This window comes from Rhinolophus ferrumequinum, chromosome 9 (genome assembly GCF_004115265.2).
Source record: "Rhinolophus ferrumequinum isolate MPI-CBG mRhiFer1 chromosome 9, mRhiFer1_v1.p, whole genome shotgun sequence".
Classification (NCBI taxonomy): domain Eukaryota; kingdom Metazoa; phylum Chordata; class Mammalia; order Chiroptera; family Rhinolophidae; genus Rhinolophus; species Rhinolophus ferrumequinum.
Window position 1 is genome coordinate 16,791,396 of NC_046292.1, and position 13,273 is coordinate 16,804,668.

The 13,273-nt window shown below is 47.0% G+C and overlaps 1 protein-coding gene across 2 annotated transcripts in view; it reads left to right on the forward strand.

Annotated features, from left to right (window-relative positions):
• The window catches only part of NCMAP (non-compact myelin associated protein), a 34,903-nt gene that overhangs the window by 14,075 nt on the left and 7,555 nt on the right, over window positions 1-13,273 (forward strand). The window contains exons 1-2 of one of the 2 annotated variants that reach the window (XM_033115923.1): window positions 9,291-9,507; window positions 12,489-12,574. In XM_033115923.1, coding sequence (XP_032971814.1) covers window positions 12,496-12,574 — 79 coding nt within the window. In that variant the 5' untranslated portion in view covers window positions 9,291-9,507; window positions 12,489-12,495. Of the gene's footprint in view, window positions 1-9,290; window positions 9,508-12,488; window positions 12,575-13,273 lie in introns of those variants that run through there. The other variant, XM_033115924.1, reaches the window with a different exon arrangement.

Consider the following 13,273-nt stretch of genomic DNA (forward strand, 5'->3'; position numbering starts at 1 on the left):
GGTCCTCAGTTTCCCCATTTGTAAGGAGAGAGCTGTACGCTTAGTAGTTTTCAGACAGGGTTCCACAGAATCCTGTGATCACAAGGGGTTGCCCCCAAGGGCCACCACAGAGGGTGTGGGGAGTAGTGAAAGAGATATTGTGGAGAAAAAGAGAGTTTAGTTTTTCTATCACATTCATTCCCCAAACTCCAATAGAAAAGTAGATCCCTTTACAGTCTGGACAAAACGTCAGAAAATCTACTGTTTCATTTTTTTCTTGGATGGTGGAATCCTTTGCACCTCCCTCCTTCCCCCAGTGGGATTGGTCAGCCCCAGGTTGTTCCAGGGCACTGCTTGTCCCTGGATCCTGTGCCCTTCTCGTGCTTAGTTTTCTCATCCACTTGAGCAAGGCCTATCATCTAGGAGCTTCCTGGGAAAAGGTGCATGGGGTGGAGTGGATTTTTTTTAAATCCTTGCATGCCCCTGTGGGGACATAGCCAGGAGTACAGTTTCCAGGCTCTCGCCCTCACGTGGAAAAGTGTTCACTCAGGTAGTAAATGGCCATCAACTATGATTGGATGGCCGTCAGCTGTAACCAGTGAGCCATTGGCCACTAATGTAATTGCCATGGCTACGCTAGCAGAAAATGGGGGCTAGCAAGAAGATGGTGGCTGAGCTAGCAAGTGTGGATTGCAGTTAGCAGGGCGGATTGCAGCTAGCAAGTGGGGTTGGTTGGTTGGCAGAGAAGCGGATGGCAGGTTGCAGGTCATGTGGATCCTGCTTTCTGTGTCTCCAACTCAGCTGCCAGCGAGACTATAGTGGTGTGACTCCCCTACCTACGGCTCCGTGGGTGTTCCTTTTTGGCCTCGCCATATCCTGCGTTCTTATGTGGGGGGCGGGACCAGAGACCCCACATGCCACCGTGAATAATAGCCCCAAAATGCCATTCGTGTACCTTTCACTCAATATTTAGTTTTGCTGGCTGGACATGTATATAGGCTGGACATGTACAGCAAGCCACACTTCAGAATTTTGGAGAGTTGTCTCAGAGCTTCTAGTGCTACTGCTGTCAAATCCAGTGCCATTCTGATTTCATCTGATTGTTGATTCTTTGTACTTGACCTTAAAAAAAAGAAAAAAATCTATGGACATGTGTGGGATATTCTCTTCATGCCCTGTGTTCTGAAAGGTTATGATGATGAGCTTGTCTTTTTTATTCATTGTCCTGGGGACTCAGAGGGTCCTCTCATTGTGAAAATTCATATCCTTCATGTCTGGGAAATTTTTAGGTATTATTCTTTGATAATTTCCTCCCCTCGATTTTCTCCATTTAATTACTTTTGGAATTCTTATTAGGATGTTGGACCTCCTGGAGTAATCTGTTTTCACCTACTTTATCTTTTTTGTCCCATTTTATGAGACATTTACTTGATTATTTTCCCACCCTTCTATTGAATTTTTTATTTCTTTTGTCATTTTTTAAATTTCCTAGTGCCCTTTCTTGTTCTCAGAATATTCTTTTCTCATAGCATCCTGCTCTTGTTTTATAGGTGTAGTATCTTATCTCTCTGAGGATGTTTTCTTCTGCTCTTTATATTGTCTCTGTTTGATTTAAATGCCTCCACCTGTTCATTTGTTTTGTCTGCTAACCCTTCATCATGTTTGAGGCTTTTACCCACAAAGGTCTGTTGACCCTTAGCTATCTGTTCCTAAGGCACTAAAAAGCTCATTGGAAAAAAAGTTAGGTTAGTTCAGTTGGTTAGAGCGTGGTGCTCATAATACCAAGGTTGCCGGTTCAATCCCCGCATGGGCCACTGTGAGCTGCGCCCTCCTTAAAAATAAATGAATAAATAAATAAAATAAATACAAAATGAAGTACTGAAAAAAAGTTAATGAGAAGCTCTGGGTATGGGGGCTGGCTTGTCAACTAGCAACTTCCCCATTGGCTAATTGGCAGGAACCTGGCCTTTCATTGGAGAATCCTCTAACATCGATCAGTATCTGTCCCTTTGTTTTCTTTGGCTTCTCAGCCTCCCCAGAACCTCCTCTGTAACCTCCTGCCAGGAGGTTAAGACTGGCTCTTGGAGTTCTGGCAGCCCAGGGGGTTAAGAGGAAGGGGTGAACCCTGCAAAGAAGGATTTAGATTTTCCCTCAGCCAGAGATTAACCATGCCTTCTGCTAGGTCCTTCTCCCCCTTAGTCTCAAAGTCAAATGTGCACGTGAATGGCCTGGGGATCTTGCCAAAAGGGAAGTTCTTATCCAGCAGGTCTGAATGGACCCCAGATTCGGAATTCCTAACAAGGGCCTTGGAGTGCCACTGCTGCTGATCCCCGGACCACACTTCCGATGGCCAGGCTCTAGGACGGCGAGGGTCCAACAGAACTTTATACACTGGTGGACACGTTCCAGACCTGCTCTGACCGAGAGGGAAGCCACAGGTCACAGTGGATGTTAGCACTTTAGATGTGGCTAGTGTGACTGGGGCACTGAGCTTTTAATTTTATTTAATTTTAATTAATTTTTGTCTAAGTGTAAATGGCCACATGTTGTGGTCCTCTTGAGCAGTGCAGGTCTATCTTCTGATTTACTCTGCAGCGTGTGAACTTGGCATATTCTACGGGGTGGAGGAAGCTTGTGGCAGGGAGGACCCAAGGAGGGGATGGAGCTGAGCTGCAGATCCCTCAGCATCCTGACCTTTGGTGGCATCTGCTGCCACTCATTCCTGAGTCTTCCTGGGGTTTTGTCAGTGGGATCAGCTTTTATTGGTTTCCTCAGTCTGCAGGTTTGGGCCTCGGCCTTTTCCAGGCTGCTACGTCACACTCAGCCATCAGCTCTTCTGGCTTTCAAACCTGGATTGGCCTCTCGAGTCCTGTGGTTGTCTTCTCTCCTTTCCCTTTGGCCTCGTGTCTTGATTCCTCTACTGTCATTCGTGAGGGGTTTCAGGAGGAAGCAGAGATGAATGCTTACGTTCCATCTGCTATGTTTAATCAAAAGTCCCTTCTGCATTTTTTTCAAAGAAAAGGGTAGATCCCAAACTTTGTTTCTCCCAGGGTGAGGCAAACCTGAATTTGTCCTTTTTACCTGTCATTTTCCCATGGGCCAAGAGATTCATCCCCAAGTCACTGCAGAGCCGGAGGGGACTCAAAGGCTCTGGTTGTCCAGGGAGGGGACAGCCTGGCTAACCCACACAATGTGGTTTACCTGTTCTGTAACAGGATGGATGCGCTCCTGGAGGTGCCAGGTAGCTGAAGGACATCCTTACACACCAGAACGGGGCAGGGAGTGGGCTTACAAGATTAAAGACCTTCTAGCCCTTAGCAGGGAGGAGATTTGGGAAGGAAAATTTGAGGATGGTTACCAGTTCACTGGGCAAATAAACCCCACAGATGGGACAGGATCCTGGCTGGCGGGGGCTGGGGTGCGGTGTTCCTTCAGGACAGGACGGACACAGATGTATGTAAAGTCAGGTTGGAGGTAGGTGCTGAGGCTTGCTGGGCAGGGAAGGAACCAGGCCTGCCCGTAGCATCCTGAGCCCACTCTCCACACCCCTGCTGCAACTGGCCCAGTGTCTCCAGGACTCATTCTCTGCTCCCCTCTCACAGGACTTCTCACGTGCACCTTCTAGATCAGTATTAGTGCCTACCACTCCCGGGATGTGTCTGATCCACCGCAGTGCCCCCCACAGTACCTGCCTGTGGACTATGTCTATTCAGGCAGGGCAGAGGAGGCAGGAGTGTGTTAAGAGTACAAACCCTGGAGTCAGACAGATAAGAGTCTAAATCCTACATATTAGGCTGAATAATGCTTCTCCTACACACACACACACACACACACACACACACACGAAGTTATCCATATCAGAATCCCCCGAATCTGTGACTGTGTTACCTTACATGGCAAAAGGGACATTGCAGGTGTGATTAAGGATCTTGCGATGAGGAGATTACCCTGGATTACCTGGGTGAGGCCAATGGAATCACAAGGTTCTTATAAGAGGAAGGTAGGAGAGTTAGAGAGAGAGGAGATGAGAGAGGATGGAAACAGAGGTCAGAGAGAGAGAGATAGGAAGATACTGCACTGTTAGCTTGAAGATGGAGGTGGAGGAGGGGCCACGGGCCCAGGACTGCAGGTGGCCTGCAGCAGCTGGAGAAGACAAGGAAACAGCTTCTCCTCCAGACCCTCCAAAAGGTAATATGGCCCTGCCAACATCTTGGTTTTAGGCCATTGAGACTGATTTCAGACTTCTGACTTCTAGAACCATAAGAAAATTAGTCTGTGTTGTTTTAAGCCACTAAGTTTGTGGTAATCTTTTACAGCAGTAATAGGAAACTAATGCATCCTAGCTTTGTCATATATCAGCACTGAGACCTTGGGCGAGTTACCTAACCTTGCTGAGCCTCAGTTCCTTCATCTGGAAAACAGAGATAATATGTGTGAGGAAATATATACGAGACACTTAGCATGATGACCAGTGCATAGTAAGCACTTGATAAATTGTGTTTGGGGTCGTTATCATCACCACTGTCATTACTGGTTGTCTATCCTCAGACGTAGTAAGTACACACTGGATATTTCCCTTCTTGTCTAGACTTTCTTGGGTGGAAAGGATAGGAAACTGTCAAGAGACCAGGCCTATAATTCTACGCCAGGGGTCCTCAACCAGCGGTGATTTACCTCCTAGAAGACGTCTGGAAACGTCTGGAGACATTTTTGTTTGTCACAACTAGGGGGTGCTACTGGCATCTAGTGGGTAGAGGCCAGGAATGCTGCTAAACATCCTACAATGCACAGGACAGGCCCCCAGACAATTATCTGGCCCAAATGTCAGCAGTGTCATGGGTGAGGAACCCTGCCATGCTCTGAAGGTTTGTTGAACCTCTTGGGACTCTGAATATCAACAGGTAGACAGAATAGTGAGCAGAGTCCTAGCCTAGCAGGGCCACTGACCCTGGGAGTGTCCCAGGAATACTGCCTACCTCCTGGTCGGCTTGGAGGCAGAAGATCTGAGTTTGAGACTCACCTCCTCCCCTCACTTGCTATAAGACTGAGGAAGTCACTTAACCCCTCTGAGCCTCCATTCCTATCAGCAAAGTGGATAAGAAGACCCACCTTGTACTGATTAAATGAGAAACATGTGGGAGCACAGAGCCTAGCACTTTGTCAGTGTCCCCTTAAATGTTAGAGCCCTTCCCTTCCTGACTAGAATGTCAAGGTGGAATTATTTGCTTCTGACATATTCATTTAGGGGCATAAACTCTAACTGTGCCTTTTTTCCCTTTGGGAACAGTGGGACCCCCGGAGATTTACACAGGAGCTCAGGTGTAGTTTGAGGACCCTTGTGAGCTTGGCGTGGGCCCAAAGACCGAGGGGCAAATGGAAGCCACAAGTCACATTCCAGCTTTTGGTCAGATTCAACCACGACGCCCACAGGTCTCGTCTTCCCACTGACTCTTGGCACAGCCTGTGCCACCCTTTTGGCACTAGGCAAAAATCAGCCTTGTGACCACTTTCATCTGGGATTTTTTATTTATAATCTTAATAAGTGGAGCTTAGATTTGCATGTCTTGGGAGCTCCTTGAGGCACCTTTCTTTACAATGTGGGCCATAAAAACCAGAAACAAAGGATGTTCAAGCCAGAATTTGGCAGAGAGGGTAAATAAGACTTCATATGGGGTGAGCCTAGAACCCAGACATCCAGATCTGCAGGCCACTGCTTTTTCGTAGGACTTCCATATGATATTGATTAGGCACCTCTCTGTGATCAGTGCTGGGCTAGACATGAGCGGGGATGGTCCCCAATAATTATTTTTTGAAGGAAAGATTCTTAAAGGAAACAATTCCATTTCTCATCTGGTTTGAGCTCTAAGGAAGTGACCCCCACAGCCCTTATTAAAGTCCTCCCAGTGCCAGGTACTTGGTGAGCACTGGTTAAATGAATGACAGGGCAAACGGACAGAAGAACAGGTGGGAGGTAAGTGTGCGCGCAGTGGATGGCTGGGTGGGTGTGTGAACGAATGGGAGGATGCAAGAATGGATGGATAAATGAAACAAGAAATGTGTTCACTAATTTCTGGGAACCAACCCCAAGGAACCTGTATTCGGCATGTAATTGTGTATGGCCCCAAGTTCAAGGGAGCATTAAGCCAATTCAGACCCCACCTTTGAAAGCTGTGACACACAAAGGCAGGGCAGATGGAATGGGGTAGATGATGTGGAACCCAACAGGAATGGAGAGTGTAGGAGGTGGCCATTTAAGATTCAGGCAGACTTGGGTTACTACCCAACAGAGTGTTTGAAGGTTTCTTTCAAAGCATCCCATATGCACCACTGCTGCCAAGTCAAAACCCGTCTGTGGAGTTCTCTTCTGTTTGTTCCAGTCTCAGCTGCCTTCCAGGAAGGATTCCTGCCTTCCGGCTAGAAATACTCTTCTCTTTCCTAAAACCCCCTGAGGCAGTATCTACAAAGAAAGACGAGCTTTTGGAAGATGCTGGTTCTTGAGTTAAGGCAACCCTGGTCTCCTGGTTCTCACCCCAAGTTCTGAATCTGTGGCTTGCTCATCCCCAGCACCCAGCAGCCCCTGCACCCTACCAGTCCCATTACGATTTTCTCCTTCCTGGGGGAGGGTTCACTATCTTCTCTGTCTCTGCCCTCAGTAGAGATGAAGGAGAAGGTCGAACCCTGCAGAAGTTATTGTGAATCCCTCCTCAGTCCCCTCCTTTGGACACCATGCTTCGTGGTCTGGCTCCCTGACCTCTCTGTTCAAAACTCAATTGGACCAGATGCAGCAAACATTTGACCCGGTGGAGCTCAAGTTCCAAGAACAGAAGGGAGAAGACAGATTGGGGGCAAAAGGGAAAGGAGAAAAGGGCCTGAGAACTGACATTCACTGATCACTCGCCATTCACCAGGCACTGCACTGGGTAGTTAGTTATATCTCATTTATTCTCACACCCCTACAAAAGGGTATTAACCCTGTTTTAGAAATGAAAACGCTGAGACCTACAGAAGTGGCTCAAATTACAGAGTTGATCAGTGGTGAGGTCAGGATGAAAACCCAGGTCTACCTGACCCCAAAGCTGTTGCTGGATCAAGAGCTCCTAGACAATGTGCTCTGTCACAATACCGTCTCCTGACGGCCCACATCAACAAGGTCAAAGCTAACAGGAATCAATGCAGAGCCCACACTTAAGTTCAAAAAGTCATCTGCCCAAAAGCATCATGGAGACCTAGTTACCTGGCAGCCCCTCATCATAATATTGTCACCATTTATAAAGCGGCCCCTATTACCTTACATTTCCATAGCATTTTGCAGTTTAGAAAGCCCTTTCACTTACTAATTTTAGGGCTTTGATTACCATAAATAAGCATAAGAAAAAGTCTGAAAAAGGTTTGGGGGCCTGTCAACAGGGTGTGTATGAGTAGGGTGCTGTGGCCGCCTGTAAAACTAATGAGCTATTTGTTTGCATTAATCCAGTGTAATATCAGTGGGGTTTATGCACAGCCACTGTGCTGAATATATTACATGGTTTCTCTCATTTAAGTCTCACAACAAACCTATGGAGTTTTTTATTTCTGTTTTACAGAGCAGAAAACCCAGGAGGTGACGAAAGTTGACCATAGTCACACAGCTAATAAATAGTAGAAATCAGGCTCAGGGCTGTTAAGTATCAAGAAAAGTCTCATTTCAGGCCCCGTCTGGAGTCATGTGTCAGGTTTGGGGTGCTGTATTTAAGGGAGGCACTGACACACAGGACTATTACCCTGAAGATTGTCTGAAGGAGCTGAGAATATTTATCCCAGAGACGAAAATCATCAGAGAACATACAATTGCCATTTTCAAGGGCACAAAGCTTCTCTACTTAGATCTCCTGTGGGGATCTCGGGACATTTACCAACCATTTGTAGATTGGTTGGAATATATCTACCAATCCACAAAAAGAAATATACTCAACCAACTGCTATCGCCACCTATTGGTGAGAGGTAAAATGGAAGTGCTGATAACCAGCTACCAAAACTGCTCCACCCTTGGAAGTTTGAGTTTCACCTTTCATACTTTCAAACCTGACAGTTGTCATGTGTAAGAGACAGCAGATGATTTTTGTGGGAAATGAATTCCAACCAAGGGGTGAAAATCTCAAGGAGAGACATTTTGGTTCCAACATGGAGGTTAATTTTCTGTTAATTAAAACATCCCAATAACTCACGGGCTGCTAGGGAGTAGTGAGGTTCTTGTCCGTGGAAGAGACCAAGCCATGCTGAACCTCCCATCTCTCAGATGATTGGGAGAAATCGATGTCATTGTTTTGGTGGGTCCAGGGCATTCGTGGGTTACCTACTCTGTGTTACACTTGGCCATTTGAGTAGGGGTCGGTTGGGTTTGACAGTGTCTTTGTTGTCTTATCCAGGAAGAATTTTTAGGTTAGGTCAGAGGGAAGGAGGGTACCACTGAGGCAAAGCAATAGGGGGGATATTTTGGACAGGTGGGTCTGGCAACATTTATCTTCTAGATATGGCTCTTACACTTGACCAAGGGACACAGAAGGGTGGCTCAGTGAGTAAATGGTCATGACCCCCATCACTTCCCAAACTGACCTCCCACTCAAGGTCATTTGTAAACAACCCACAGTACAATAGTTCCTTGTAGATTCTGTAAATGTGATTAAGGCTCTGCTGAAGACAGAGGTTCAGAGTGTGGCCCAGGGCAGGGGCCAGTCAGGTAGGACGAGTCAGGCTCAGGGGCCTGGGTGAAGGGCACTGGGTCTCTCTGCTGTGTCCCAGCCTGTGGGCATTTTCCTATCAAAATCCAACACTGATTTGAGCCCTGGGTGCTGGGCCATTTCTACTTCGTGCATTCACTGGGAGGATGTATGGAAAAGGGGCTGTGGAATCAAATAGGCCTCGCTTGAATCCTAGCACAGCTACATATTCTTAATAGCTTAGGTTGATTCACTCTACTCTGATCCTCAGTTTCCTCATCTGTAGAATGGGCACAGTGATTGTATCTTCCTGACCAGACAGATATGAGGATTAAATGAGAACTCCCACATAAAGCCCTGAGTGCAGTGCTTTGCACATAGCTGTTTATTATATCATTATCGTTATCATCATTATTAAATTAACCTCTATCAGAGAAAACCAGCTTCACCCTCCTTGTACACTATTCTATAATGATGGACCCTGGTCACAGGCATGCTAGATACTGAAATCCCCCTACTGGACCTCACTTGGTTAACAAGACTCACTGGGCCCCCACACATGAAAACACCCACATCTTTGGCCATCGCTGTTCCACCACCCTTCCTCCCACCTTCTCTGATGTGGCAGGAACAGAGATGTAATTGAGAGCCCTCAGTCCTGAGATGAGGCAAGATATGCTCTGAGATTGCTCACTGTTCTCTAAGAAAGAAGAGTGGCGGGGCTCATCTGAAAGGGAATCGCACCTGGAACTCAGGAGGTTCCCAGGAGGCCATCCTGAAGGATTTGCTGAGGGGCCTGTATCCTGGTGGCCTTAGGTGGCTGCATTACTGGTCAGTGTGTGTCTGTGTGCCTGTGTGTGTGTCTGGAGTGACTTGTCACAGACCCCCGTAGATGTGTACCAGGCGCAGGGTGGTGCAGTGGGAAGCATGCAGGCTTTGAAGTTTGCAGGGCCTGCTTATATGCCAGCCCTGCAGCTTCCAGGCTGTATGAGCAGGGAAAGTCAGTTTTATATCCCCAAGCCCTAGGGTCCTCATTTGAAACATGGGGAGAGGAAAATCTATTTTACAGGGCATTTGCTAATTAAATCAAAGCGTGTATTAAAAATACCTGGCACAAGGTCTTGCCACATGGCTGGTGTTTGGATGGTGGCTTCTGTCATTTTTGTGCATGTTGGTTTAATGACGGATGTGTCCACAGGCAGCGTTTAGCTTGTCCAGTGATTATGCCCTGTCTCTCTCACTAAGTGACTTTTGATTGCCGGCCACCTATTTGCCTCTCTTTAATGTTTTTTAAAAGGAACCAGAGAAAGCATTCCTGGTGAGTCTTCTCAGCTTGATATTGGTGGGGATAGAAGCAGATGGTTTAGGCAAATACATGTTAAAACTCCTTATGTGCAGGGATGGGGAACAGTGGCGGGGGGCCGGGGGCAGCACCTCTCCGTGGGGGTGAGGGGCAAAACTTTCCATATTCTCATATTGGTTCATACGTACTTATTTTTATAGAAAGCTTTTTTTCTTATTTAGAGCTCCAGAGCCACCACTCTCTAATTTAACTCAGCAAATATTTACTACTACCCGCTATAACACTAAGAGCTACCATTTATTGAGCACTTAAAAGCACTTTCCATACTTAACCTCTAACCTTAATCTCCCCTGGGAAAAGCTGCCTCATTTTAGAAATGAGCAAAGCAAACTGGGAGAAGTTCAATTACTCCCTCAAGTACTTCCCCTGCTAAAGGTGAGAGCATCCAGACGCTTTATCTTGGGAAGGTTGGAGGATATGAAAAACAACGAGAAACAGCCTCTACCCTCAAGGACCTGACAATGAACATGGGAAGTGAACTGCCAGACAAAGCAAGTGAGATACACGCTGTGGTGTGTTCTTTGCAGAGCGCTGCTGTAGGAGTGTAGAGGACAGACTGGCTAATTCTGTCTGGGCGGCAGTCTTCCTGGGGTGACTGAGCTGTGTCTTGAAGGATGTATTATTCATTTTGGAGGGGGAGCGGACAGTGGAGCTTGGCCGACCCGGGCCTGTTTGAGGCGGTTGGGACACAGGAAGTCCAGCCAGGAAGAAAAGTTGGCCAGTGTGGGGAGTTCAGAAGGCAGAGCTTCGGGGGACTCCTTGCTGGGAGTCCTGAGGATCTGCTCTTCAGGAGGAAGGGACAGGCAAGAGCTGGAGATTTCAGGCAGGGCCCTAGGCTTGAAGGAGACCAGAGGAAGTGAAGGCGGAGCCCATCCTGTGGACCAACGGCCTGGCCACAGAGGGTCGTTTTGAGGCTGCGGCTCTTGTGGGCAGGGCTGGCCACAGCCACCAGAGCCCCCAGCTTGGCTGCCGTTGACCTTACCCCAGTGGAGGGGTGTTTCATCAGGAGCTGGGAGGGTAGAGACACTGCAGCCAGAGGTGGGGGCTCTCGGGAGAGGCCCACTGTGGAGACCTGGGGAAGCCACAGCCTGGGCTGGCCAGCCCAGAGACAGCAAAGACCAGGAATGATGGGGGCTGATGGAGGGGTCCGTTGTCACAGCCGTTTGGCATTGGTTGGTATGAGAAGCTCAAAGCCTGGAGACAGACGGTTGAAATGGCCCACGAAGGGCTTTCGCTTCATCCAGAAGATGAGCAATTGTGGTGACGCCTTATGGCTTCTTAGGGTTACAAATAGGCCTGGATCATTCTTCTCTTGGTGGAGATCCTTCACCAACCTCCAAATTATCAGCAGCTGGACTAAAAGCTTGGCCACTCTGAAGCAGAGAAGCGAAGCCTGCTTTGTTTCCCTTTTTTTTCTTGATGGCTGTAGTTCAGAACATTTATTTATAATATCATTGATCTTAGGATATAATTCTTAGTGGGGGAGCTCAACATCTGTTCTGGTGGCGTGACATTATATTAATGGCAAACCCCTGGCTCACTCCTCACATGGAAGATTACACGGTTGTGAACTTTGATTCCTACTGGTGTGCAGGGAAAAGAGAATATGTTTGAGTCCAAGCTCTACGTCTTCCTAGCTGTGTGACTTTTGTCGGTTCACTCAACCACTCTGAGCCTCAGTTTGCTCAGTGGCAAAGTGTGGATGATTGAGAGAATTAGATGAGTTGATGTAGTGTGCGAAGGCACCCAGGACATAGTATATGCTCAGCACACATTAACTCTCTTACCATCGAAGGCTTTGAGCAACCTGGCCTTCGTTCTCCCTCCTCTCACCTCCAAACCACAACTGTCCTTCAAGGCCCATTCAAATTGATCTCCTCCTTGAAATCATTCTTCACAACTCAATGGTTCGTGTCACTGATGACTTAAAAATCATAGTTATTTTTTCATCGGCTTTTTTTTTCCCCCTTAGAACATAAAACTTTTGAAAGCAGGAACTCCATTTCAGGTATCGTGGCGGGGTAACGAAAGGCCCACTAGCATGGGAGGCAAACATCCTGGGTTAAATCCTACTAGGTAAACTTGGGGCTCCATGTAGCTTTGGGGGCTTCAGTTTCATCCCTCAAATGGTAAAAATAACCTCCTTCACACAGTTTCTAGAAGATCGATTTAGATCTTCTGCGTGAAACCTAATCAGGAGGAGTTTAATAAATATTGTTGAATGGAATTTATTTCAACTGCTTTGAAAAATGAAGGTCTTGACAAATGTCAGACATTGTTTTTAATTCCCCATAGTATATAGTAAAGGGCCCTGTATTTAGTTGCTGCTAAAAGAAACTGAAGACTGGAATATTCTCCAATCATCCAGATAAAGGCCAAAAGAAGCATCATGCAGGGATTATAAAGCTTACTCTGATTTGAAACAAAATTTCATCTTTATTCTTACCAGGATCGAGATGACCACAGCCACTCCTTTGGGGGGTACCACCTTCTTCTCATTGAACGTGACCAGAGAAGAAGACTTTCTGTACAAGAGTAAGGTTAACTTGGCTTGGCGGCTGGGGAAGGGATGGTGGGACAAGTGTCGCGGTCAGCTCCTGGTGTAGAGGTCAAGAGCTTGGCCTCTGGAGAAAGACTGCCTGGGTCTCAGTCTCACTTCTACCGCTTGCCAACTGGGTGACCTTGAGCACATGACTCCACTGCTCTGCACCTGTTTCCTCATCTATAAATGGGGATATTAATGAAGCTTCCACATAAGGTCAGTGTGAGGACTAAAAGAGATAATCCATGTAGAGAGTGCAGAATAGCCTAGATGCATGCTAAGTACTTATTGTATATTTTTATTATTACTATTATTTTCATTAGGGACTTTTGGGGTCTAGAGGACAATGGAAATTTGAATCTTTTGTAAGATGTCCTTAAATGAGTCACCTTAAAGTGTAGCTACTTTCATAGTATTTTTGCCAGGCAAAAACATCCATCAATTCACGAAGGAGTAACTGAATGTAGGTGGGAAGAGTTAGCGCTGGGGAGACGTTTGCCAGGAACAAGGGATCCCCAGGAGGAAAAATGTGAGGAGCACTCTTCAGAAAACCAACTGACTGCATTAGGGAAAGTTTCAGTCCATTTCAATCATCTCAGCTGACTTGGTATCTACCTCTATGAATGGAGCAGGCCTCCCAGTGCACGTGGAGCAAGCATTCCCCCAGTGATAAACAGGCTGTGGCGCTGGCA